The sequence below is a fragment of the Cheilinus undulatus genome, linkage group 5 (genome assembly GCF_018320785.1).
Source record: "Cheilinus undulatus linkage group 5, ASM1832078v1, whole genome shotgun sequence".
Classification (NCBI taxonomy): domain Eukaryota; kingdom Metazoa; phylum Chordata; class Actinopteri; order Labriformes; family Labridae; genus Cheilinus; species Cheilinus undulatus.
Window position 1 is genome coordinate 6,398,556 of NC_054869.1, and position 23,495 is coordinate 6,422,050.

Below are 23,495 nucleotides of genomic sequence, written 5' to 3' on the forward strand. Positions count from 1 at the left end.
AGACAAATAGAAAGTTAAACAGGGTGTAATTCCATCAGTAACATGCAGGAGTGAAAAAAAATCACATTTGAACACATCATGACTAGGAAATTTTATTTACTCAATCCTTTAAGTCAGTCTACTGACTCAGCCTTAAACGCATCATACTGCAACCCTACATCCCCTCATTTTCTTATTTTCCAACTTCCTTTAAATTGAAAATTCATATCAATTTCAATGTTGGATTACCTTTTGGCAGTAATGGGGCTTGCTGCAAAGCTTGGAACCTTTACACGACTGCTTTTAGTGGAAGTGGAGGATGAGTACCCCAATCATTTGTGATATCAATTGGATGGAAATGCAATTTTACTGAAATCAAATTCACAATAGATGTTTGTTTCCACACCTCCAATTTGATTTAAAAGGCATGACTCAACTGGAGATGTAATGCTTCTGATCCCCATCCCTATTATTGCACTGACAAATAAACCAAATCAACAGGACAGCAGAGACACAGGTCTGAACAGATCATACCTGTATCCTCAGATGCAGACTGCCCGTCTTTCACAGGAGTCGTACTTTCTGATGACGACGAACAAGCTTTCACAGACACCGGTTTGTGGCTGCTGTCTTGCGAGCTAGCAGGGTCTGTGAAGGCGTCCTGGGTGGAGTTGGAGTCTGAGAGCATCACCACCTCGCTGTCCTGACTGCGTTCTGTAAACACACAAACAAACACAAAAGAGAAACAAACATCATGGGTCATGCTGCAAAATGCATGGACCCAAACATAACTACAGCCTACAGGGGTATCAAGGATAACTGAGGAAAGGTTTGCATGTCCAAAATGGGGGGGTTCATGTGCTTTTTTTTAAATAAAGTGGTTATTTTTGAATTTCAGGAAGGAAAATCTTACATTTCCCAAAAATTGAAACCTCAGTAAAGAATGAATTTGATCCAATTTTCCACAGAATGTTATTGAATTTCCTGAAATGTTGTATAGGCCTTTCTCAAGTGATTGGTTTTAACTGTCAAACACTCCCTATTCTGTGTGTGTGCAGGGAATAATGCAATTATAAAAAGTAGGTCATGAGCCAGAAGTCCTGATTAGTGGATCCCTAATGACGCTTTGTTATAAAGGAGAGAGGGTTTGTTTTTGTAAGTAGTCCAAAATCTAAATGCCAGTAGTCCTCCTAATTGCCTTGTTGTGCTGCCTCAGCACAAAAAAAGTTCCTGGCAGGAAACAGTGAGTAACACAATCAAGAGGGTAACAGGCTTTTGCTATTTCAGTGAAAATGCACACTAGGGACTGCTCAACAGAATCACAATCAGGAGTTAACAGCAAAGTTAGTACGATACTGTTAGACACATGTAATCTAGAAACTGCATGTTCAGTGCGTCCTACAAGAAAATGCACCTCATTTCTGATTACAAACAAAGAGTTTGGTGGGTTTGGAGAGCAGTACCATTCATGGAAGCCAGCCACATTGCAGACCTGGGCAGGCAGTAATCATGGTCAAACTCTGATGAGGCTGTTGGAGATATGGGGAGCTGGATTTAAAATATTATCAAGAACAGCTGTATCTCTTAAGAAATACTATTAAATATCCTCCATTTTAAATTATCATTGACTTTGATGGAACAGATTTAATGCCACTCCCCAATGAGACTGTAGAGCCTGATTCAGACACAAGAACCTGGGAGAACATGTGTCATAAAGTGCATGAAATCTGATCAGCCTATGCCTGATTTTAGGATTTGGAGATCAGTCATTCTCCTCTTATCAAGGCCTATGATCGGATCAGAAGTTATAACCAGCACTATGGTTAAGACACAACTGTTACTGCAAATCATGCAGCAGCATCAAGGAAACACAAGGGAGAACTCCAAGTAGAAGGCCATAGCAGAAAAATATTCCCAAGTAATACTTGGTCATAAGTCGCGTCTGAATCAAGCCCTACGGTCTCGTCACCTTGATGAGCTCTTAGCAGGACTCAGACAGAAAAATCGGACACCTACAAGCAAACATGTGAGCAGTGGAGGTTTAACTGACATCAGTCTCAGCTGTGTGCCAATAAGAGGCCAGCCACGTTCTCCCTGACAACATTTTCACAGTAATTGGCCATAATTGGGAATTCTATCCAATTAGTGGAAAACAGAAAACACTTGATTAAAATTTTGAATGATCTCCAGGGAGTCTGACTTTGTGTGAAATTAAGCCCACACCAAACAGAAACAAAATGTGACCACATGATCCACCAGACAGGTCAGTGAGGTGTGATAAAGGGACTGACTTTTGTCCACTCGTGAAGACATTCACCCCATTTGAACTACATGCACATCAATGGCAAAGCAGGTGGTAAAAGCAAGCAGGCAAAGAGGTAGCAGGCAGGTAGGTAGGTAGGAAGGAATCTGGAAAGGGCGACAAAACTGGCAACATGGGCAACATGGCTGCATTATTTGGACATAGAAACTTAACATGACACATGGGGGTGGACGGACGTTGCTGTTTTTGTCACATGTAAAAAGACAACTTTTTCACCAAATAGCATTTTGTTATACACTCATTACTTATCATCTATACATATAAAGTTCTCTTTCTGTCTTTTCTATAATCTGTAAACTTTTGAGGCACATTCTAAGTGCTTCTCTGAATTTTAAAAAGTTACAAGGGCAATACTGCAGAAACAAAACATTATCTAAAAAGCAACATATGTGCACATGTCTTGAAGGCCTGATTTGAAGTTGTGAATGAGGCTACTGTTTCAATACCATGGTGATACAAATGCTCCTAGGCTCCCAGAATTTGGTTATTACTTGTAATGCACGATATGGGCTGCATGTTATTAGTATCAGCAGATATAAGCTCAAAAAGTCAAGTGAAATTAGATAAAATCGCAATATGGCCTGCTGCCATTTTTAAATTGCTGAACTTGCAATATTTCTTTAACTGGAATGTGCCAAAATACCAGTTTAAAACAATTTTTTTGCAGCAGAGATGTTATTCTGCACATGTTTTGCAAACATTTAAGGGCCTTTTTTCTTAGAATAGTTTCCAAAGTGCCTACATTTCTTGTTTTTGTTGTTCTAAGCAAAAAAAGAATTACATAATAATGACCATCCCCTTCAATATGGCAATTAGATTATTTATGCAAATCAATAAGCCATATTTGCAATGTACTGGAAAATGTTGCGATTTGAGGTTAAGGTATTATACATTAATGGTACCATGAGTCTACCTGCTTGATTACTAAGGAAAATACAGAGATTAATGATAGTTTCAAAGTGTGTCTTTCTCAATTCAAAAACATACCAAATATGACGTAGCATAAAAAATAAGAATCCTTAAGTTTTTACTTCAAAATGACTTAATATTTACCAAAAGTGAAGGTATTTCTACAAAGTGCAACAGTGGCGTTATTGTAATCTTAAAGGCCTTACTGCAGGGATTTTTGCAAACCTTTAAAGTAATACTTAATACAAAAATGATTGAAGCCTTTCATGCCATTATGTAATTGCACAGCCTGACAGAGCAAGTAGGATTAGATTAACTGTGCTATCGGCTATACCGATTAATCGTCATATCAGCTATACTGGCCTATATCAGCTGTAAATATTTGCCATATGTGTGCATAATACTGAGGAGTTTTAGGCAGGATCAGCAGATCTTTAAAGAAGTGGTCCTCAGCATACCCCCGGGTATCGTAGGACACAGAAAGGGGGTCGGCAGATGCCTCCCTCCCTGATTTCAAATTGTATATTTCATCCATTTTAATAAAAATATATGCATAAAATCAGTTAAATATAAAATAAAAACATTTGGTGAGATCTATGCTGAAATCAAAGAAATGTTTTAAAATATCCTTACAATGTTAGTTTGCTCACAACTGTGTTCAACTGTGTTTAACTGTGTTCAACGATTCTTCAACCACCTTCAGGTATGGTGGGCGTCCCAAGTCTCTGGAAGCTTTATTTTGGGGGTTGCGGGCTGAAAAGTTTGAGAAACCCTTCTGTAAAGTGTATTGTATGGACTGAAGTTTGTTTCTTTGTCCACCTTCAAACTCTAAAACATATTGTGGGGATCTGTATCGATATCAGTATTAGCTGAAATGAATGTGGAAATTCTGGAAAGTCAGGTATCAGGAAAAAAACTGTATCATGCATCCCTGATAAATTCTAGCAGTCTAGCTCCTGCACAAATTAATTATTTTGACATTGTCTCTGCCTTTTTGCTCATGGCAGCTTTAGATTAAAAATATGACAGACGTTCTGCAGCATTTTTAATCTATGGCAATGCTGCACAATCTATCAAATCGCAATGGTGATGTCAGGTGATGTAATTACATGACACACAAAAGGTTGCTATCATTTTTATAATAAGCAGTGCTTGAAAGGTTTACAAAAATGCCAGTAGAGAGGGCTTTAAGTTAGCAATAGTGCCATTATTGCACTTTGTAGAAGTACCTTTATTTTCAACAAAGGAAAAACTTTTAGTTAACAAATTACCGAAATGTGCAGCAAAAATTTGGACAAGCTAGTCAAGCTAGTTCTAAATGGGCATTCCTGAAATACATCAGGCCCCATAAAACTTAAAATCCCTACCTAAAACACTACATTTATTTTTTATATCAGTTTTCAAAACATCCATTTTTGTTGACTTTGGTGCTTTCCAAAAACCAAGGCATCAACTCTTTTTTTCTTCAACTGACAAGTTATGTGTAAATACTCAACTCTGGAAGAGAAACTAGCATTATTTTTCTTTCTTTGCCCAGTTTAATTTTAATCAGCTGTTAGTTTTGCTGATTTTTTTTTTCTCTCGTTTCTGTGGCTATTTGTATAAAACACTGTGTTCTTGTTGGTTAGTTTTAGCTCTCTGTATCTGTTCTCTTGTCACACAAAAGTTCCTCTTATTAGAGAGTTTAAACAAAGGTTAAAATGAAAAGATACCATAGATGCTTCAAAAATAAACATCCACCCCGTGTAATTAATAGTTGTATGATCAAATTGCAGTTTAACCAACTGTGTGCAGCACACAGTGAAGCAACAATGAGGATCATTGAGACTTAGCAGCTTGTGTGGTGTGTTTCCAATCACCAGCAGCTGATTAAGGCTGAAAACACACAGACATTCAGTGCTGTACAGACTTCCCCTTGATGTCATAGGCTCAGGGAACAACAAAGCAACAATTGTAAAATACTAGGAAAGGCATGATGATTTGTAAAGAGGGACCAGCGACAAAGCAGCGACTAGAAATGGATGTTACTGTAGCACGCAAACGCACACACACATACATGTAGACATTTATGCACACATAGGGGCCTCAACACTCTGCAAAATTTAATCTTCAAATCCATTTGTTCCAACACTGCTGCTTTGTCAGGCATAGCAAATTAGTCAAATAATCAGCAGCCATATTGCCCATTTCACCACCTCCCAATCACCCAGTGCATGGGGATCATTGTAACTGAAACCAAAGCCATTAAGCATGGTGATTAGCAATCTCAGCGCTCCCCAGTGGGCTTCCTGTCCCAGAGCAGCAGGGGCAAAGAGCCCGACCCCTGAGACAGTGTCTAGGACTGGGACTGTACCATCAGCCTGCTGCTCCTCATGCCGCTGCTGCTGCCACTGCTGCCGTCGGAGTGTTTTGCGTTTGGCGTAATCGTGGTCAAACGGCGTGGCCACGTAAGGAGGAGATGAGAGACCTGGGGTGGCAGCTGATGGCAGGGAGGAGCTGAGAGTGTTCCCTATGCACACTGACGAGTTAAAGTCTTCATCCATCATGGAGGAGGGTTTCTCTCTGCAAAGAACCAAAACAACATTGAGATAAGCTTTCAGTAGTGACGTTAAAGGCTTTGAAGGAATTCCTGCAGTTTTTTTCTGAGGCTTACTTTTCATGCGACCGGGGCATGCTCGGCATACTCTTCTCTTCCCCTCTGGCAAACGGCCCGGTTGCCGCCTCAACCAGCAAATTGAACAAGAGCTCATGTTCCAGATCAGGCTTATCGCCCTGAAGTAGTTTTAGGATGGATGTGCTGAGACGGAAATGCAACTAGGAAAAAGAAAAGTGTTATTAACACATTTTTTTGTCTATAGGCACGTTTACAGTTATCTTTAACAAATGCAGCATGCATTAAATATCTGAAAAGTTGCAAAGATTTTTAGAGTCAGCTGCATGCATGAAAAAGCCAACAATTCTTTTAACCTAGACTTTATACAACCTCTAGTAAGATTTCTGTGTATTTTTGGAAAGCTGATGTGTGAACACAGCCAATAATATTCAGGAAATTCACCACAGGTGAATGTGCAGGAGTGACATTTATATCACACTCCTGCTGCTCAACCACTGTAAAATTTGTGCATTTGATGAAGCTACTTTCTACTACTTCCAGCATGCCATTCTGTTCTTTTTCATGGTAATTACCTTTGGACTTTCTTCCAGCAAGCTGAAACTGGTTACATGTGCAATGGTGAAAACATAGACAAACTCTCTGCTTCACTTTTGGAACATCCTTGATGCATGCTCTGCTTTTAGCAAATGGTGATGTACGTTTAGGTCCCTAAGAATTTGGGCAGCAACACAATTTGTATTATTTTGCTTTTATTTACCACCACAAAGGATTTGAAATAAAACAATCTCTCAAGGAAGTTATTATAAAAGTGCACTCATTACAACAGCACCATTTTTGTGGTGGTAATTAAAGCAATACTGTGGCTATTTTTTAATACCCTGGGATACAGTGCAACTGTATTACGGTTCATTCCTGATTCCACTACATTGCTTTCAGAAACTTTTGAGTTGCTTTTGCAGGAAGTTTTGGGTCATTATCCATCTGCACTATAAAGCTCCATCCTATCAGTTTGGCAGCATTTGGCTGAATGTGTAGAGAGAGTACTGCTATATGCACTTCAGAATTCATCTTTCTACTCCAGTCAGCAGTCACATCATCGATAAACAGCAGTGAATCCACTCCACTTGCAGCCATACATGCCCACTGCCTCCACCATGTTTGACAGATATATGTTCTTTGGATCAAGAGCTGCTCCTTTCCTTCTCTATACTTTTCTCTTGTTATCATTCTGGTAGAAGTTAATCTTGGTTTCATCTGTTCAGAGAATCTGATTCCAGACCTGGGGAGGCTTGAAGAGGTCTTCTGGAAAAGTCTGACCTGGCTTTCTGTTCTTGAATGTAACCAGTGTTCTGCCCCTTGTTATAAAGCCTCTGTTTACATTCATGAAGGCGCCTTGATTGTCAACTTTGACAGTGATTCACCAACCGCCTCAAGAGTATTCTTGACTTGTCTAGATGTTGTGAAGGTTTTTTTCAACAAGGTAAGGGCTCTATAATCATCCACTTTAGTTGTCTTCAGTGGTCATCCATGCCTTTTGCTGTTACAGAGCCTGACAGTGTGTCCTTCATTCTTCAAATGAGAAAAATAGTTTATGTTGCCCCTCCTGCAGCTTTTGTTTACTGTCTGACACATTTATTTTGTGTTTTAAGGCTTCCTATGCTTCCTTGAAGTTAATATGGATAGTGTCAGTCAAAAGGCCAGATCTTTAATCTGCTTTAGCCTGGCCAAACACTTTAAATCTGAAACGATTTTAAAAACGAAGGGGGACCACAGACGTCAGGACAATTTCAAACGATTTTTCGTTCCTCTGAACACACTCTAGACAACTCAGCCAGACTGACAGATCACTGGAGGCCACACACCTGCCGACCTGCCAGTGACATTGGGTGATCATGTGACTTCAGAAAAATATCCAAACAAACACGGATGTCTGTGGATACCCTCTTGCTGTCCTTCCACAACAGGTTGTCTGGCATGTGTTAAAGGTGCAGCAAAAATCAAAACACAAGGAAAAGAATCTTGATGAGCTCATGGCTAGAATAAAGGTACAGTTGTGTTTATGGCTGTGAGCGGTGAACTACGTATGATCCGGCTGGTGACGCTACCCTGTCTGCTTGCTCTTATTGGTTGTTGTGGGTACTTCGTCAGGGGCATTACGACCTAATATTGTAAGATTCAGGGTCTGGGATGCTACGATGTGATTTGGAGCAGCAAAATTATCATTTTGGCACAACTTATGAAGATTATTATTATTCAGACAAATAATGGTTTGCGACAAGGCTCCACCTGGGACATGCCCCCATGATCATCGGAGGAGGCAAATCTTGCCTGAAAACAGGCTTAAAATCCTGTAGTGTGTGGACAGCCTTATTTGCACTGAAGTTAAAAGGGAACAGACCAAACATGACCATGAAACAGGCTCATCAGTTAAAGTCAAAATACTTTTGCTCCCCTAATTATGGAGGTACTCTGACTAAAACAGCTGTTACTGCTAAATGTTAAATGCCATATTTTGGTGAAATACCTTAAATTAAGGCTAAAAGTTTACACTTCAGGCACATCATGATTGTTTGATTTTAAATCCTCTGAGGTGTTGATTAGAAGCAAAATGCTAAAAAAGTGTCGCTGTCCAAATACCTTCAAACCCCAATATATACTTGAGCAACAATGCACTGTCTACTATGATGCATTTATGCTCCTCAACTTCACAATCAAAGCTGAGAATGCTCAGAAGATTTAGTCCAGTTTGGATCTGATTGAGGCGTATACATGCAAGAGTAAGGCAGAAGTCAACCACATTATCTAGGTGTGTTGGTCCGACTTTAAGAAATTCAGTTTAGTATGATTTAAGTCAGTGGTTCAAAACTGATCCGGCCTCAGGACCCACCAGTCTGTCTTAAAACAGATCACAACCTAAGTTTTAAAAAAAATTTCAACAATGTATGTTTAGTTCATTGAATGTGTTGCGATTTGGGCTATGTTTGGACCAAAACACCTGATATAAAATTTTCCAGAGAACTTGTGAAATTACTTCATTGTCATGGGAAAAGTAGCAATTTATTGTAGGAAAAGGAGAAATATTAGTTGAAATATTGATCAAACACTTAAATTTATCACATTTCACAGTCAAACAGGGTAAAATAAAAGGTATCGATGCATGTGGACTAAGGACTTTAGCCACCATTTTTTTTCAGACACCTAGTCGCGACCCACTGAAAACTACTCCGCAAATCACTTTTGCGTCCCAACCCACCAGTTGAGAACCACTGATTTAGGTGGTACTAACAAATGCACGCTTTTAGAAGTCCTGTTTTAGTCGGATGAACACAGTAATTTAACGTCCTCTCTTAAAGTCTTATCTTCTAAATGTATGTAAGTGCACAGCGATATTTAAGGCAAATTACTGTCATAGCACTGAACTCTTGTCTTGTCTTTTCCATCTTAGATATGTTGTTAACATTACAATGGCATAACTGCATCCTTTGTCGTCTTTGCATCCCAAACCTCCCAACCCCAACCTGTCCAAAAGAGAAAAGTTCTGATCTAAGAGACGTAAAGGAGTAACTGTGGAAGAAATGTTCTAGAAATTTTCAGGAAATGAAAAAAGGCTTTACAAAACAAAATCAAAGAGCTATATCCTGAAACAACTCAAGCTTCCACACACAGGTAGTTTACCTCCAGGGCCTCCATGGCCAGGTCAGGTGGATTATGGTAGTGGATTTTTCGGGGGTACCTGGCAGCTTCTTCATGCAGATAGTTTGCAGCCTATAAAGACAAAGAGCACAGAGTCAAAAACTCAACAAATCTAGCATCTAGACACATAAACAAGTGAAGGGGAGGGAAGGCGTGCAGTAAGAAGTAAAAGACTGCGATGTGTGAGGACATCATGGTTTCACAGCGTTCACACTAATACGCCTCAGTCTCTGCTGACCTCCATGACACTGTGTTTCATACAAGTCCATCTATCTCCACTGATCTAATCACAACAACACAGCTATGACTAACTCCGTACATTGTCTCAGGAAAAAAAAACATCTTGCGAGGGTGGAAGGGCAGCGTTCTTTGTTTTCTGTGGGTGGATTATGAAACGACTCCATGGAGAGCAAGACAAATGTCTGCCATCAACCTACGACATAAGAATCATTTAAATGAGCTTCAACTCAGGGTTTTATTCACTTGATTTATCATAGAACGACAGCATTCAAAATGCTCCTTCTTACTTTGATTTGCTGACTCATGTGAATGTTTGTCTATTTCACTGAAACTCTGAATAAGTTTTATTTATAGTTTTGTTGTAGTAGTAGTATGGGTTAGGGCTGTTTAACCAATACTCTGGATTAAAAACACTCCAGTATTTGACAGGTGTATGTCCTACACTTAATAATATTGACAGTGATACTTGCTGATACTTGTTCATTTTAATTTCATGTTTCAATGTTCAAGTCCCTGCTGCTGGCTTTACCAAGGTTCATTCACGCTTTTAAAAAACAAATTTAAGACTTTTTAAGACTTTTTTAAGACCTGCACTGAGAACAATTAATACTAGTTTTTGCATAAGAAACGGTTAAAAATGAAAGGCATATAAAATTGGTCAGTACAGGTACCAGGGCTGATTTTTATAATTTGATAAACCGTTTATGAAATATCAAAATAGTTAAGGGAAAATAAATCTGGTCGTAAATGCTCAAATTTGATGATTTCTGGCTCATTTAATGCAGCCATTCTTTCAGTATGCCATACACGGATATTAATCAGAATCAGCAGCACATCTGCTGATATATAGCAGAGTTGCTGGAATATGCTTAACGATGTATTAAAAAGCAGAATAATGTTGAAAACATGTTAAAATAGGGGTGGACTGCAAAGATTTTTGAGTGGGCAAACTTGGTCCGGATGTTAGCAAACTGGACTAGTGTTTTACAGCAGTTCAGTGTATCTAACCACAGTGATCCAGAAGAAACAAAAGAGGGTCCCGGGGTCCTCCTCAAGAAAATGTGGAAAATCCACCAGTGAATTCCCTGAATTCTGATGAATATGCAACAACTTGTGGAGGTAGAGGTTTAAAATCCTACAAGATTTGCTAGAAAATAACAACTGGATAAGAACATGTCTTAGTCAAAGCACCTTCTAATATTTAAGACCTCTCACTGGTAAAATTCAGACTTTTCAAGGCCTTAAATTTCCAATGTGCAATTTAAGACAATGTAAGACTTTTCAAGGATCTGCAAGAACCCTGGTTCACATTCTGAGTGACACAATGAACCCCAAATAACAGGACTGTAGTCCACACTTTTTGTCAAATGACCACACGTCCACTCTACATCTCTGCAGCCGTTAGGGACAGAGCTGATGACTCCCTCCCCAGTGGGGTGGAAACACGGTGAGACAAAGCACTGGCTTCAATATGGGTGGACTATCACGGAGGAAGCATTGCCTGCTGGTGCCAACAGATGCACTGACAGTCTCACCCATGGTCTCACCGGACGACTGGAAGTCATGGCAGGGGGTGAATCTTCTTCTATTCCTTCCAGCAATGTGAGTATTCTCGCTACAATTTGCTGTCTTTCTCTCTGTTACGCTCCAACTCGTCAACCAGGCATGCGTCTTTCAAACTCTATAAACTCCAAAACTTAGAATAGAAACACACCCAAAATGCTGCTGGGATTGAAGTTACTCATGTCCGCCATCTTCTTGTGTAAAGTGGTAACAGCGCAGACCTCTGCCATTAGCCCCTTCTCCCAATAGTACAGAATCCTTCAAAAAATTCCTGAATCCAAACAGTGATCCGGATCAATCCCACGCCTTATGCCATTTCTGACATTCATGAAAATTTCATCAAAATCCGTCTACAACTTTCTGAGTGATGTTGCTAACAAACAAACAAATGAACAAACCCACCCGATCACATAACCTCCTTGGTGGAGGTAAATATAAGAAGAGCAGTATTTTTTGCAAACTATTGTAGAAAATATTGGGACTTGAGTTTCTACATGATGTATAGAGCATAAAATTGCTGCTTCTGCAAAAAAAAGCATTAAACTGGTATTTTGACACAGAAATATTGCATCTTCTATAAAAATTGCAGGAGGCCATATTGCTATTTTTACCTAAACTTTACCCAGACTTAGACAGAGTAGTTCATTTAAAAAATATAAAAATTTCCCAATAAATGGTTCAATATTACAACAAACTTGATGAATAAGAATCAGAAGATGAAAAAATCATTTCTCCTGGGTGAAGCTTTGGTTTAGTGAAGCTTACATTTTTCTTGAGTCACCAATAGAGATGCACCGATTGTGAAAATTACAGCAGATACTGATGGTAACAGAATGATTGAGCCAATGCAGATGTTTATTTTATTACTTCTTTTGGTGTGAGATAATTTTGCTCTCAGGTTTGACCGTGCAAACGGATCACGTCTAACTGGTCACTTTTTCTGTCCTGTGAAATAACTCTGATTTGATTTAGGAGCTAGATATACCTGATGACAGCAATAAATTCATGCCTGATGTTAAACCACTGTGATGCTTGTGACTCGCAGATTAGCTCACTATAGTTTTTTAGCAGCTCACCCACCACCGGTGAAGTGTAAACTTTCAACCTAATTTTTAATACCTTTTTATACAGCTGTAGATATTCCATTGGGGACTGTTTTCGTTTCTCTGCTATCTTCCCCAACATGTAGTGAATGAGCCACTCTTCTTCATCACTGTCACACTCACAGCGTGACGCACCCTGGAAACACTGGAGTGCCGTCTCCAGCATGGAGTCCTTCCTTTCTTCCATCTGAAACAACACAAACACACACAGAGAGTGACAAACACTCATGCACAGTGGAGACATCAGGAGGAATTTAGCTCCAGGTGACGGATCAATTACTATTCATTGAATTCACATGTGGAACGAGTTAAATAACAGGAAGTGACATCTGTTTAACTCTCACATGGCTCATATGACAGACAAGCAGACTTAACATAAACTGACTGGTAAACAGAAGAGCAACAACATAATCAGCACGTCAACGCGTCTCTCACCTGTTTCACCACCTCTGGAGGCAGCTCGCTCCGCCACTGCTTGAGCTGCCGTGAAGCAAATGAATGCAGCGCGTATGAAATGGTCCCATACTCGATCCACAGAGACAGGTTGGAGTTGTCTATGTCCAGAGCCCTCTTAAAGCAGTTCAGCACAGCCTGGGAGTGTTTCCATATAGGAACGTCACTTTTTAGTTCATTGGAGTTCAGCTTCTCTTGGATGCGGCTGGCTCGAGCTAAAGCCATACCTGCCCAGGAGTCAAACCTGGAGAGAGAGGCATACAATGTAAAGCCACTGTATTGATTTACAGATGTAGAATCATTAAAATGAATTGTAAACACAGATTCAATATTTTTGGTTTCTGAACAAATATATCCAAGCATGAAAAAAGAAACTGTTTCTTTAACTTGAACTAATGTGCTCGATTCTGGCCAACAATACTTGTTAAATGTTGGCTTGTTCTGAACACGTTGGGCATTAGGAACCACCACCGCCCCCCTTAAAAGAAAAGGAGGTGACCCAACCCAAAAACATTTTGAATCCACTCTACTTGATTAAATGGAAAACTTTGCGGTTTGGAACTCAAGTAGAACAAACAGCAGTGAACAAGCAGACAGACAGGACAAAGCAAAGATGTTTAAAAAGGCACATGATTACAGAACAACATGAATGCATACATCTTATTTTACTCAATTTTTCCCAAGACAGCATAAAAATTTGATGTTTTCTCTAAAATTTCCTCGTTATCTTGGGAAAACCAGCTTTAATATCAAAAAAAGGTAATAAATAGTTAGAAATGTAGTGAAATCTACTCCTCATCATGGGAAACCTCATAGATACAAGTCTGTATATACTGTATGTCCACTTAGGGCTTCCATACATAGATTATTGCCACATTTTTTTCCTGGCACACATTCCCAACCCATTGGAAAGATAATCACAACCCACTTTTGGGTCCCGACCCACCAGCTGAAAACCATTGGTCTGAAGTACTTTCACATGGGATAATCATTACCTGGGTACCTCTGATAATACACCCCGATGTCACTGTGTAGCGATGCACTCTCACAGGATAAGAGAAGTCTTTAATGTACTCAAATATACTGATATTTCTGACAGAAAATATGAAGGTGCTGCATGACAGCAGCAATGAAAACTTGCGCATTTTGAAGGTGGTATTGCCTTCATACATCCTTTACATACCATCAACCAGAGTTTACATTATATATTTTTGAATTATTCTCTACATTTTTAGAGTCTGTAGCAAGTTGTCTACGACCAATAAACTAGTGAACGGACTACTCTCACTCAAATTATGCATCAGGGTTGCATCTGTCACCTGTGTGTGTCTGCAGGTGATCACACAGAGAGGAAGAGGAAGAGACAAAGACAAGCAGTCTAGCATTCCTAATGGTATTGTATGAAAGCATGAGATGTCTCATGTAAATAGGAATCTCTCCTGTTATTTTTAACAGTTTTCCCATAGTTGATGCTTTTCTGCACTATGAATTTTGGATCATCACACACCACCAACAACAATCCTCCTTGCCCAGATCAGCTGTTGTAGTCTAATTACTGAATGACAAGTAACACATTTCAAGACACAAAATACACTTTGCATGAAATGTACTGCTAAACTATAGTGATATGTCAGGTAAAGAGAAGCTGTAGGAGGCAGAGCAGGAGGGCTGTGTATATTAAGAGACCAGTGGTGTGTGCATGTGCATTTGGACATTAATGCTTAAATTAAGCAAACTAAAGCCATTCCTTAACATAAGCTGAAATAAACGGAGAGAAAGGCAATATAATAATCAATTTGTGTCTGAAAATTATTGACAGTTTCCTTAGCAGCCTCAATCATTTCTTAATCAGGAAAAGGTGCAGAAGAAGCCAAAACTCAATTACAACCCTAAATTACTGAGATGCCGACTCGCACTGGATTAGTATTACCTGTGGACCTCTGTGTGCCTAACGTTAGAGGTGGCAATCTTTAGGCACCTCAGGATTCGATTCTGATTCATAGGGCTACAATTCGATTCTTAGTCGATTATTGATGCATTTTGATTTGCTTGTTTTTTTTTTTTGGTTGTTTTTTTTTAGACCTTCTGTTGTTCTCACTTTGTCAAACATAATAACATTACATTTGTGTTTAGAAAAAAAGAAATAATATTTCCACTATCCTCTAATGGGAGATGTGTGTAAACTGGAAATTTACAGCTGAACTAAACCAAAGGTAGCAGCAACTTTTCCTGTAACATATCTAAAACATAAAAATGTCCTTTTTCATGGATGAACAACTAGTAATCTAAATCTTACTGTTATGCACTGCGTGTCAGAGTTCCACCTTTATGTTCCTGCTATTCCACAGTATTAAATTTTAAAATCATTATCGATTATTGATTATCGGATATTTATATCGATTCAGAATCTTCCACCTCCACATCACGATGCATCTAAGAAATGACTTTTTCTCCCAGTTCTACTGAATATGGTGGGTTATTTTTGTTTACTCTGCAAATTAGAGACATGGTCAATTCACACGCGATTCAGAACAAATAAATCTTGCACAATTATGCAAACTACAAGAGGTCCCCAGGTAATAGCGCTGAATGATTTTTGAAAATAATCTAATTGCTAATGTTTTCCCCAAATATTGTGATTGCAATTTGAAATGCAATTATTCGTCTACTTTCTTTTATTCTTAAATTAGGGCTGAACAATTCTTTAGAAATATCGCATTCTGGTGATTTTGACTTGTATTGCCAATTGGATATGAACTGTAGCTTTGAAGGGGTTTTGTCATTCTCATTATATATATTAGAAAAAAGTAAAGAAAATAAGAAGTTGGGATTGTTTTTTTGGCTATTCTAAAAAAAAGTCACTTGAATGATCTTATGATATGTCACGCATAACATCTCTGCTGCAAAAGAAGTTTAAAACTGCTATTTTAAAGGGATACTTCAACATTTTGGCAAATTCGTCCATTGCCATAATTCCTATAGTCTTAGTAATAGGTTCGTTACCTTCAGTTGTCGGTGCAAGCTGTTTCTAGATCGCCGCTGCCGAGTTCGGACCTGCTGTGCCAACTCAATTCAAGAAGACGGTATTCCGGCTTTCCCTCATCAAACTCATCAAATACACAATCCAACAACTCCAAAACGCTCTCGAGGACAAGTTGTGACCTGCACATTCACCACGCTAGTAAATAATAACGTATAATTATGTAACATTATGACCAATGAAGCAAATACTTGAAACTATTTCTTGAGTAAACCACTGGGCGGAGTGACACAGTGCAGCAGCCATGTCTGGAGTGTAGTTCCGGCTTTGCATTTAGCTTTAAAACATCTCCGTCTCGTAATGTTCCATCATTATTTCATAGCGTAATGAATGTGCAGGTCACAACTTGTCCATGAGAGTGTTTTGGAGCTGTTGGATTGTGTCTTTGATGAGTTTGATGAGGGAAAGCCGGAATACCGTCTGCTTCCATTGAGTTGGCACAGCAGGTCCGAACTCGGCAGCGGCGATCTAGAAACAGCTTGCACCGACAACTGAAGGTAACGAACTTATTACTAAGACTATAGGAATTATGGCAATGGACGAATTTGCCAAAATGTTGAAGTATCCCTTTAACCCAAATTTCAGGTCAAAGGAATATTGCACCATTTGCGATTTGAAAATTGCAGCAGGCCATATTGCGATTAAATCTAATTTTCGATTAATTGCCTGGCCCTACCAGGTAATACTAATCCCATGCAAAGAGGGCATAAACCAGACTGTGAAGAGATGGCATCTCACTAGAGAAGTGCAGGTAAACTGGCATTTAACTACCCAGCCAGAGCAAAATGTTAACACATTCAGCACAAGCATAAGGACAATAATCTGCAAAGTGTACAGATGCCTGTGGAGCAAGCACTGCTAACGCTAACCACTTTAGCAGCCACACACATTCAGCAAATCAATTGGGCATTATTTACTTGCAGATTAATTCATGGCACAAAGTGCATTGACATTTCAGCAGTATTTAAAGTAATGTCAATTTTGTTGCTGAAATGAACTATTTAAAATAGGAATTAAATAGGTTACACACAATAAGGTTTTAGACAGTGTCAAGCCCTGAAAAATGAGCATTTTCTGTCATTCAGACTAGTCAATTAGACTGGATTGAAAAAATTATGTTTAACCAGAAGAGAAATTAGTCACTAGGGACATTCCTGACTTGCATCAGTATTGCTATTTTAATGAGAAATGAGCTACCTGTTGGGACACACGCATATGTCATGCATGTAGAATTTAATGGCTTTGGACTGCTCCTTGTTCTTGAAATGATAATCAGCCAGCAGATAGTAGATCTCATCAATTATAGGAGGAGCTGGAGGGCTGCCTTCAGGAAGGCTCGGAGCCTGAAAAAGATCAAAATTCAACATCTCTTTAATTATTATGATGATTATCTGTGAGAAACCTGCAGGCGAAGAACAACTTCAGCATGTCCGACTGGCTAATGAGCCTGAATGACCTTTTCTGTCATGCACTCAATGTAGGCTGCCACTTCATCCATACTGAGGGTGGGGGTGTCACTCGGTGGGGCTATGCCAGCAAACCTCCTCAGCAGATTGGCTAATTCAGCGGACACTGTGCTCGTCTTGTAGCTGTCAAACTCGGGGAGGGATTTTGGTTTGAAGTACTTGAACATGAAGAGGGCGTCACTCCACAGCAGCTCAACCTGAACAAACAGGAAACATCAGTGTCACAGGAAATCATCTTAAAGTGTAATACACAGTGCCAGAGCAGTCTGATGGTTTAGGTTCTCCTGGGGACTCTTCTCTAGCACTGTGGTAATGGATAATTAAAGTCAGAGTCACAGGGCTGTGGGAATGACACCCACCCTGTGGCCAAATACATGCATTACAAACACAAAAGTGCAGCAGCCTTATCCTCAAAGCCTCCCAGAGCCAAAAGTCACTCCAGTGGTCACATTCTTGCAATATTTTAGAGTTATGACAGTCTGGATGTAGTTTCCTGAGAAACTTTGTCACAAGTCTGTGCTGTCTGGATGGAACATTAAACAAACTGAAGCCTTGTTTAACATTTTCCTTTACAAGATTAGAAAAAAAAAACACCTCCAGTGACAGAAAAAGGACCATAATAAGCTTAACAACACAGCCAAATGCTGCAGATGTGTGGTTGATCTCAATGTGTTCCCATTTCTCACTCTGTAAATTAAAGCTATTATGCCATTAACACTACTTCACAGCCTCAGTTTATTTCAATGACAGCAGACACGTGTACCTGTCGAGCCAACAAAACAACATTAATGGATGAAGCAGATTTCAGAGGGTCAACGAGGACGCAGAAATGCGTCATCCGCAGTCTGCTCCTGTTCACTTATGTGGGTTTGCCAATACAGGTGAGAAATCCTTCCAATTAGTCAAAGCCTTGAGGCATTTTCACCACCTCTTCACTTTTTCACCGCCTCTTCATCACCATTTAGCTATTATCTAAATACCAGCTTAGCCACATATGGAGGGGTTTTGTGTCTCATAATTTTTAATTACATAATATGTTAATAATAGGCATAAGTTGGATAATTATTTTTCCAAGTAAGATAGATGATTACCATTGCATTACAAGAGTAAAGAAACAGTAATAGATTATTATTAATTTGAAAATCCCAACTACAAGAGACTGACCTGAGGAGAGGAGTGATCCTCCAGGTAGCGAGCCTTGCTCTTCTTGCTAGGATAGGCGTAAAGGCAGAAGAAACACTGCTCTAAGGCCATCTCCAACTCCTCTTTGTAGGGATGAGGCTCACCGCTGACTGAGGCTACAAACTCCTTTTCCAAAACTTTAACCTAGAGAGAAAAATAAAAGAAAGAAATGAATAGTCCACAAAAATTCATTTGGACACACTTGTAAATCAGCGTTATTTTTGGCAACAATTTTAAACTTAGCCTTAGTCTTTAGATTTAAAAGTTACAACGCTTTAGTCGTATTTTAGTCACTGCTAACCCTTATAGTTTTTGTCTAGTACAGTCAATGAAAACTCAAAAACATTTCAGTCCAATTACGCCAATAAAAAGTCCTTAAATTTAGTCTTAACTGTCAGTCACAACATTTAGGGCCAATCCCATTTTTTTCTTTCCCCTTGTCCCTCGAAACAAAGTGGTAAGAGGTAGGGGTGAAAACCTTGAGACGCCACTCGGTTGCTGTTCATCATCACGCATTGCCTACAAACAGCTGCATCATCAGGTGACAATAAAGCTTCGACCATCTCGTTCATACTATGGATCCCTGTGTTGATCTCCATTTATTTATACAGTTAATAGCCCTGGTTTACACATGTACATATTGAAAATACAAAAACTCTACCATCCCCAGTTGCTAAAAATCGAATATATGAGAAAACAAATCTGTTTTGTTTTTTATAATCATTATGCTGAAAATATTTTTACATTTATGTGCCTCCTTCGTAGTTCATTATGCCGTTTTGCAAGTAAATGCAGTGCATGTAGCCCTTAGCCCTAGCCCTTGATTCAAAAGAGAACTGGGACAACCCTTCACCTGACGTGAACGTTCAAAACTGAAGGAAAGGGCTAAGATAAGGGTAAGGGATGGAAATGGGACTGACACTTAGTCTCTTAAAACTAACTTAATCAGCCAAATTGTAAAATAAATATAAATGTTAAATACCCTGATTAGTGCACTATCAATACTTATTTAAGATGCACTGATGAAAATACGGACATAACTTTTATGCACAGTGGAGAGATATGGATTTTTAAAGTCTAACAGTCCAACAGTAACATTTAAGTACTGTTTTGGTCTCTTTGATGATAACTAAACCTACTTATAGCCTCACATAAGAGACTTACTTTTACTCCTTTTGATATTTGAATGCACAGCAGAGATGCACAATATTGGACTTGTCCCTATTTAAATATGCCAAAATTTACAAAAAAATTTCAGCAAATACCAATATGGATACCCAAATTTAGATGTAGTTCAGACCTAAAACCTCAGTCTTTGAAACACACAATTTAAAGTTCAAGAATGAACAAATTCAAAATTTTCAGCCCTGAAAACACGCTTTACAGAATGAGGCTACAACTGATGTAGATCTGCTGATCCAGCCTAAAACCCCAATAAATTATTTGTTTGTACGGCCAATACTGAAAGCTGATACTGGCAGATTTTTATAGTCAAAATATCAGTCGAGGACTCTGTTCAACAAAAACAGCACTCCATAAGGTGTATTTACCAAACTGTAAATTGACGTTTTGGTTTCATGGATGAATTTCTGATAATGAGGCAGAAAATATGTTAAAAGTGGCCGTCCTGGTTCTAGGTGCAAACTACTCAAAGTATTCTGGGATTGTTCACAGGGCGAACCAGGAAAATCACTTCTAAATGCTTTTCTCCCTAATTATGAGAAACTCATTGATGAAATCAAAACAACTGTTTAGTAAACACACCATATAGAGTGCCATTTTCAATCTTACATTTAAAAGAAGAAGTAAGCTGCAGAGATTTGCACATTGGGCAGTGAGTCTGGTCTTTCCCCGACCTGGAAATGCCTAGTGGGACTGCAACATTACACTGGGGAGAGTTGGCCGACTAACTCACAACCAACGCCAGAGAACAATTATGGTTCATCACAAGTAAGAAGCACAAACTTTAATGATGTTCAGCTACAGAAGGTCAGGTCTGCTTGTTACAAAAATAATTTGAATCTCTCTGTTTCACCTTAATGGTCTTGGAACAGATTTAACAACACTATTCAGGAGAGGAACTGCCCTACAGTAATGTTAAAACCTGTTCTAAGATTATTGATGTGAAACAGAGAAGCCTGAATTCTTTTTCTGTCAGCAGACCCTCCATAGGGATGAGTGTCCTTGGCTTCTTCTAGTTGTGTACTTTTGAATGAATCTTCTGTTGCCATCAGGGTAATCACTATTAAAAATTGTTAATTTCTTCTGCAATCTGTTAACTAAATGCCCCTTTGGTTTTGTATTTATACAGTGTTTTCTTTTAACTCCAACAGATCCTTTTTATTCTTTATTAATAGACCTGATTGTTCTTGGTCTATTCATCTGCCAGCCTAATATATATTAGTATCTATTTTAGGTCTTGCTTTGTATTTTAGGCCTCCACATACTGTATCTTTCCATGTCACTGTTTTTTTCCAGTGTTTTTTAAGGTACAAGCTGCTCCAAACCAATTTTCCCTTGAGAGATTAAAAAATGTAATTGGTTTTGTTTGGTCTGGTTTGGATTTGGATTGGATCAAAGGAAATCAAATCAAATCAAATTGAGGTGCAGCTGCAGTTCCCATTTCATTATGCAGCAGTCTTTGACAAAACATTCAGTGCTTAAATGGCAATGATAAACAAGTCGTGCCTTTAAGAGTGGCTCAATCATGACAGCCAAGAGCCAGCTGCAGTTATAAAAATGAAGAATTTCTCTGTATTTGTACATTGTTGCAAATATCTGTGGTAATATAAGACCTCAGTTTAAATATGCATATAGGTGCAAACAAAATTATGAAACCCCCATTGTAAATTTGGTTTATTGTTAACATTTGCAGACTTTCAACTGTTTGCAGCGAACAAATCAAACAGAAGCAAATGGAATAGCTCAACACGACAAACGCTTCAAGTGTTCCCCCCAAATCCAACTAAAAATACAACTTATAATGACACTATCCAGTCTCAAAATGAAACAGAATCCCTCACAACAGCTCAAATATGCAAAACCAGTGTTCAAGCTCACCTGATGCAACTTAACAAGGGCATCATTAGCGTCACCAGGTTTGCTTGAGCAGAACACATGAAATACCTGAACTGTGAGGGCTTTGTTGAGTGCTACATTTGACCGCATGTTAGAAAAATGGCAATGTCAAAAGAATGGTCCAGAAAGGTAAGAGAAGAGATCACTGCCCTTCACAAACAAGGAGCAGGATGCAAAAAGATAGCAAAGGCACTGAATGTTCCTGGAGACACTGTCGGAAGCATAGTTCACAAGTTCAGAGTTACAGGAACTGTGGCTATACTACCAGAACGGGGCAGAAAAAAAGAAACAAACAATGGCTGCTACCAGATATCTGAGAGGACAGGTTGTCAAAAACCCTCGAGTGACTGCAAAAGACCTCCAGAAAAACTTGGTGGCAACAGGGACTGAAGTTTCAGTGAGTACATCGAGGAACTGAACGTAGGCCAGAACTCCAAGACGTACACCTCTACTGACCCAAAAGCACATAAAGTCAGCTCCAATATGCTCAAAATCATAGAAATAAGCCACAGAGGTTCTGGGACTCTGTTCTGTGGAGCAAAGAAGCAAAACTGGAACTTTTTGGCACAGTGGTTTAGCAGTATGTCTGGAAGAAGCATGAAGCTGAAAAGAACACTGTTCCCACAGGTAAGCATGGTGGTTGCTTGGTGTTCCTCTGGGGCTGCTTTGCATCCTCTGGCACTGGAAACCTGCAGCGTGTGGAAGGCAAGATGGATTCATTGAAGTATCAGGAAATACCAGGAGGAAATGTCATGCTTTCTGTGAGAAACCGAAGCTTGGACCTTCACACAGGAAAATGATCCCAAGCATACCTCAAATTCCACCAAGGCTTGGTTGCAGAAGAAGTCCTTGAAGATTCTGCAATGGCCATCACAGTCACCTGACTTGAACCCTATAAAAAATCTCTTGTGGGATTTGAAGAAGGAGGCTGCAACATGCTGAACCAAGAATATGACTGAACTGGAGGCCATTGCACATGAGGAATGGGCTATGATTACTTAGGAATACTGCCAGCAGCTGTTGTCTGGACATGCATCTCATTTGCAGCAGGGTACTGTACTAGGTACTAAAGATGCTTGCCATGAAGGGGTTAAATGATTTTGAGACTGGAGAAATCATTATAAGTTGCATTTTCAGTTGAATATGGGGAAACAACTTGAAGTATTAGTTGTGTTCAGCTATTTCAGTCGCTTATGTTTGATTTGTCCATTGCAAAAAGAAGGTCTGTATATTTTCATAATAAACCTGATTTGCAATGGGAGTTGAATGATTTTGACTGCAACTGTATGAATATACTCATCATAGGAGAAGTCATTCATAAATCAATATAGACATTTTAGTGCAAAAATCTGCATACTGAAGCTTTGAAATAAAAAAACTACAGCAAATTTAAATGCACAAATACAAGCTGCACATTTACAAGTCACCTTAGCCAGAATACACCATTTTAAGGAAGAACTCCACAAACAAACTCACAAAGAACTTGAGGAGTAAACCATTTGAGTAGCAGCACAAGGAGCGACGTCCAAGATACTCATGGGCTGTGTTCAGAAGCATCAAGGAGGAGGGCAGCATGGGAGTGTCTGAGTCATCTGAAAGCGAGACTTGATAGGGTCACTTGGTTTAACAACTACCATGACATGAACACATAGAGAAAACTGAAGGCATGTAAACAAGGCGTCAACAAACCTTCATCGTCCCCGACGGACATGTGCTGTCGAAGCATACAGTCAAAAGCAGCCTCCTCGTGTTTGATGATGCGATACAGGATGATCCAAGGCAGGATGGAGAAGAAGTAAGGCTCCTTGGGATCATCAGATACGCTCATGCTTAGATCAATCAACTGAAAACA

At 39.3% G+C, this 23,495-nt stretch overlaps 1 protein-coding gene across 5 annotated transcripts in view; it reads right to left on the minus strand.

Annotated features, from left to right (window-relative positions):
• cabin1 (calcineurin binding protein 1) overlaps positions 1-23,495 on the minus strand; it is a 102,508-nt gene that overhangs the window by 65,950 nt on the left and 13,063 nt on the right. For 2 of the 5 annotated variants that reach the window (XM_041786987.1, XM_041786986.1), the window contains exons 18-29: positions 23,333-23,486; positions 23,120-23,235; positions 18,548-18,709; positions 17,374-17,580; positions 17,115-17,260; positions 12,860-13,121; positions 12,441-12,611; positions 9,501-9,590; positions 5,865-6,025; positions 5,565-5,773; positions 1,443-1,508; positions 514-693 (exon numbers count right to left, since the gene is read on the minus strand). In XM_041786987.1, coding sequence (XP_041642921.1) covers positions 514-693; positions 1,443-1,508; positions 5,565-5,773; positions 5,865-6,025; positions 9,501-9,590; positions 12,441-12,611; positions 12,860-13,121; positions 17,115-17,260; positions 17,374-17,580; positions 18,548-18,709; positions 23,120-23,235; positions 23,333-23,486 — 1,924 coding nt within the window. The remainder of the gene's footprint in view (positions 1-513; positions 694-1,442; positions 1,509-5,564; positions 5,774-5,864; positions 6,026-9,500; positions 9,591-12,440; positions 12,612-12,859; positions 13,122-17,114; positions 17,261-17,373; positions 17,581-18,547; positions 18,710-23,119; positions 23,236-23,332; positions 23,487-23,495) is intronic. The other 3 variants (XM_041786989.1, XM_041786990.1, XM_041786988.1) reach the window with 3 other exon arrangements.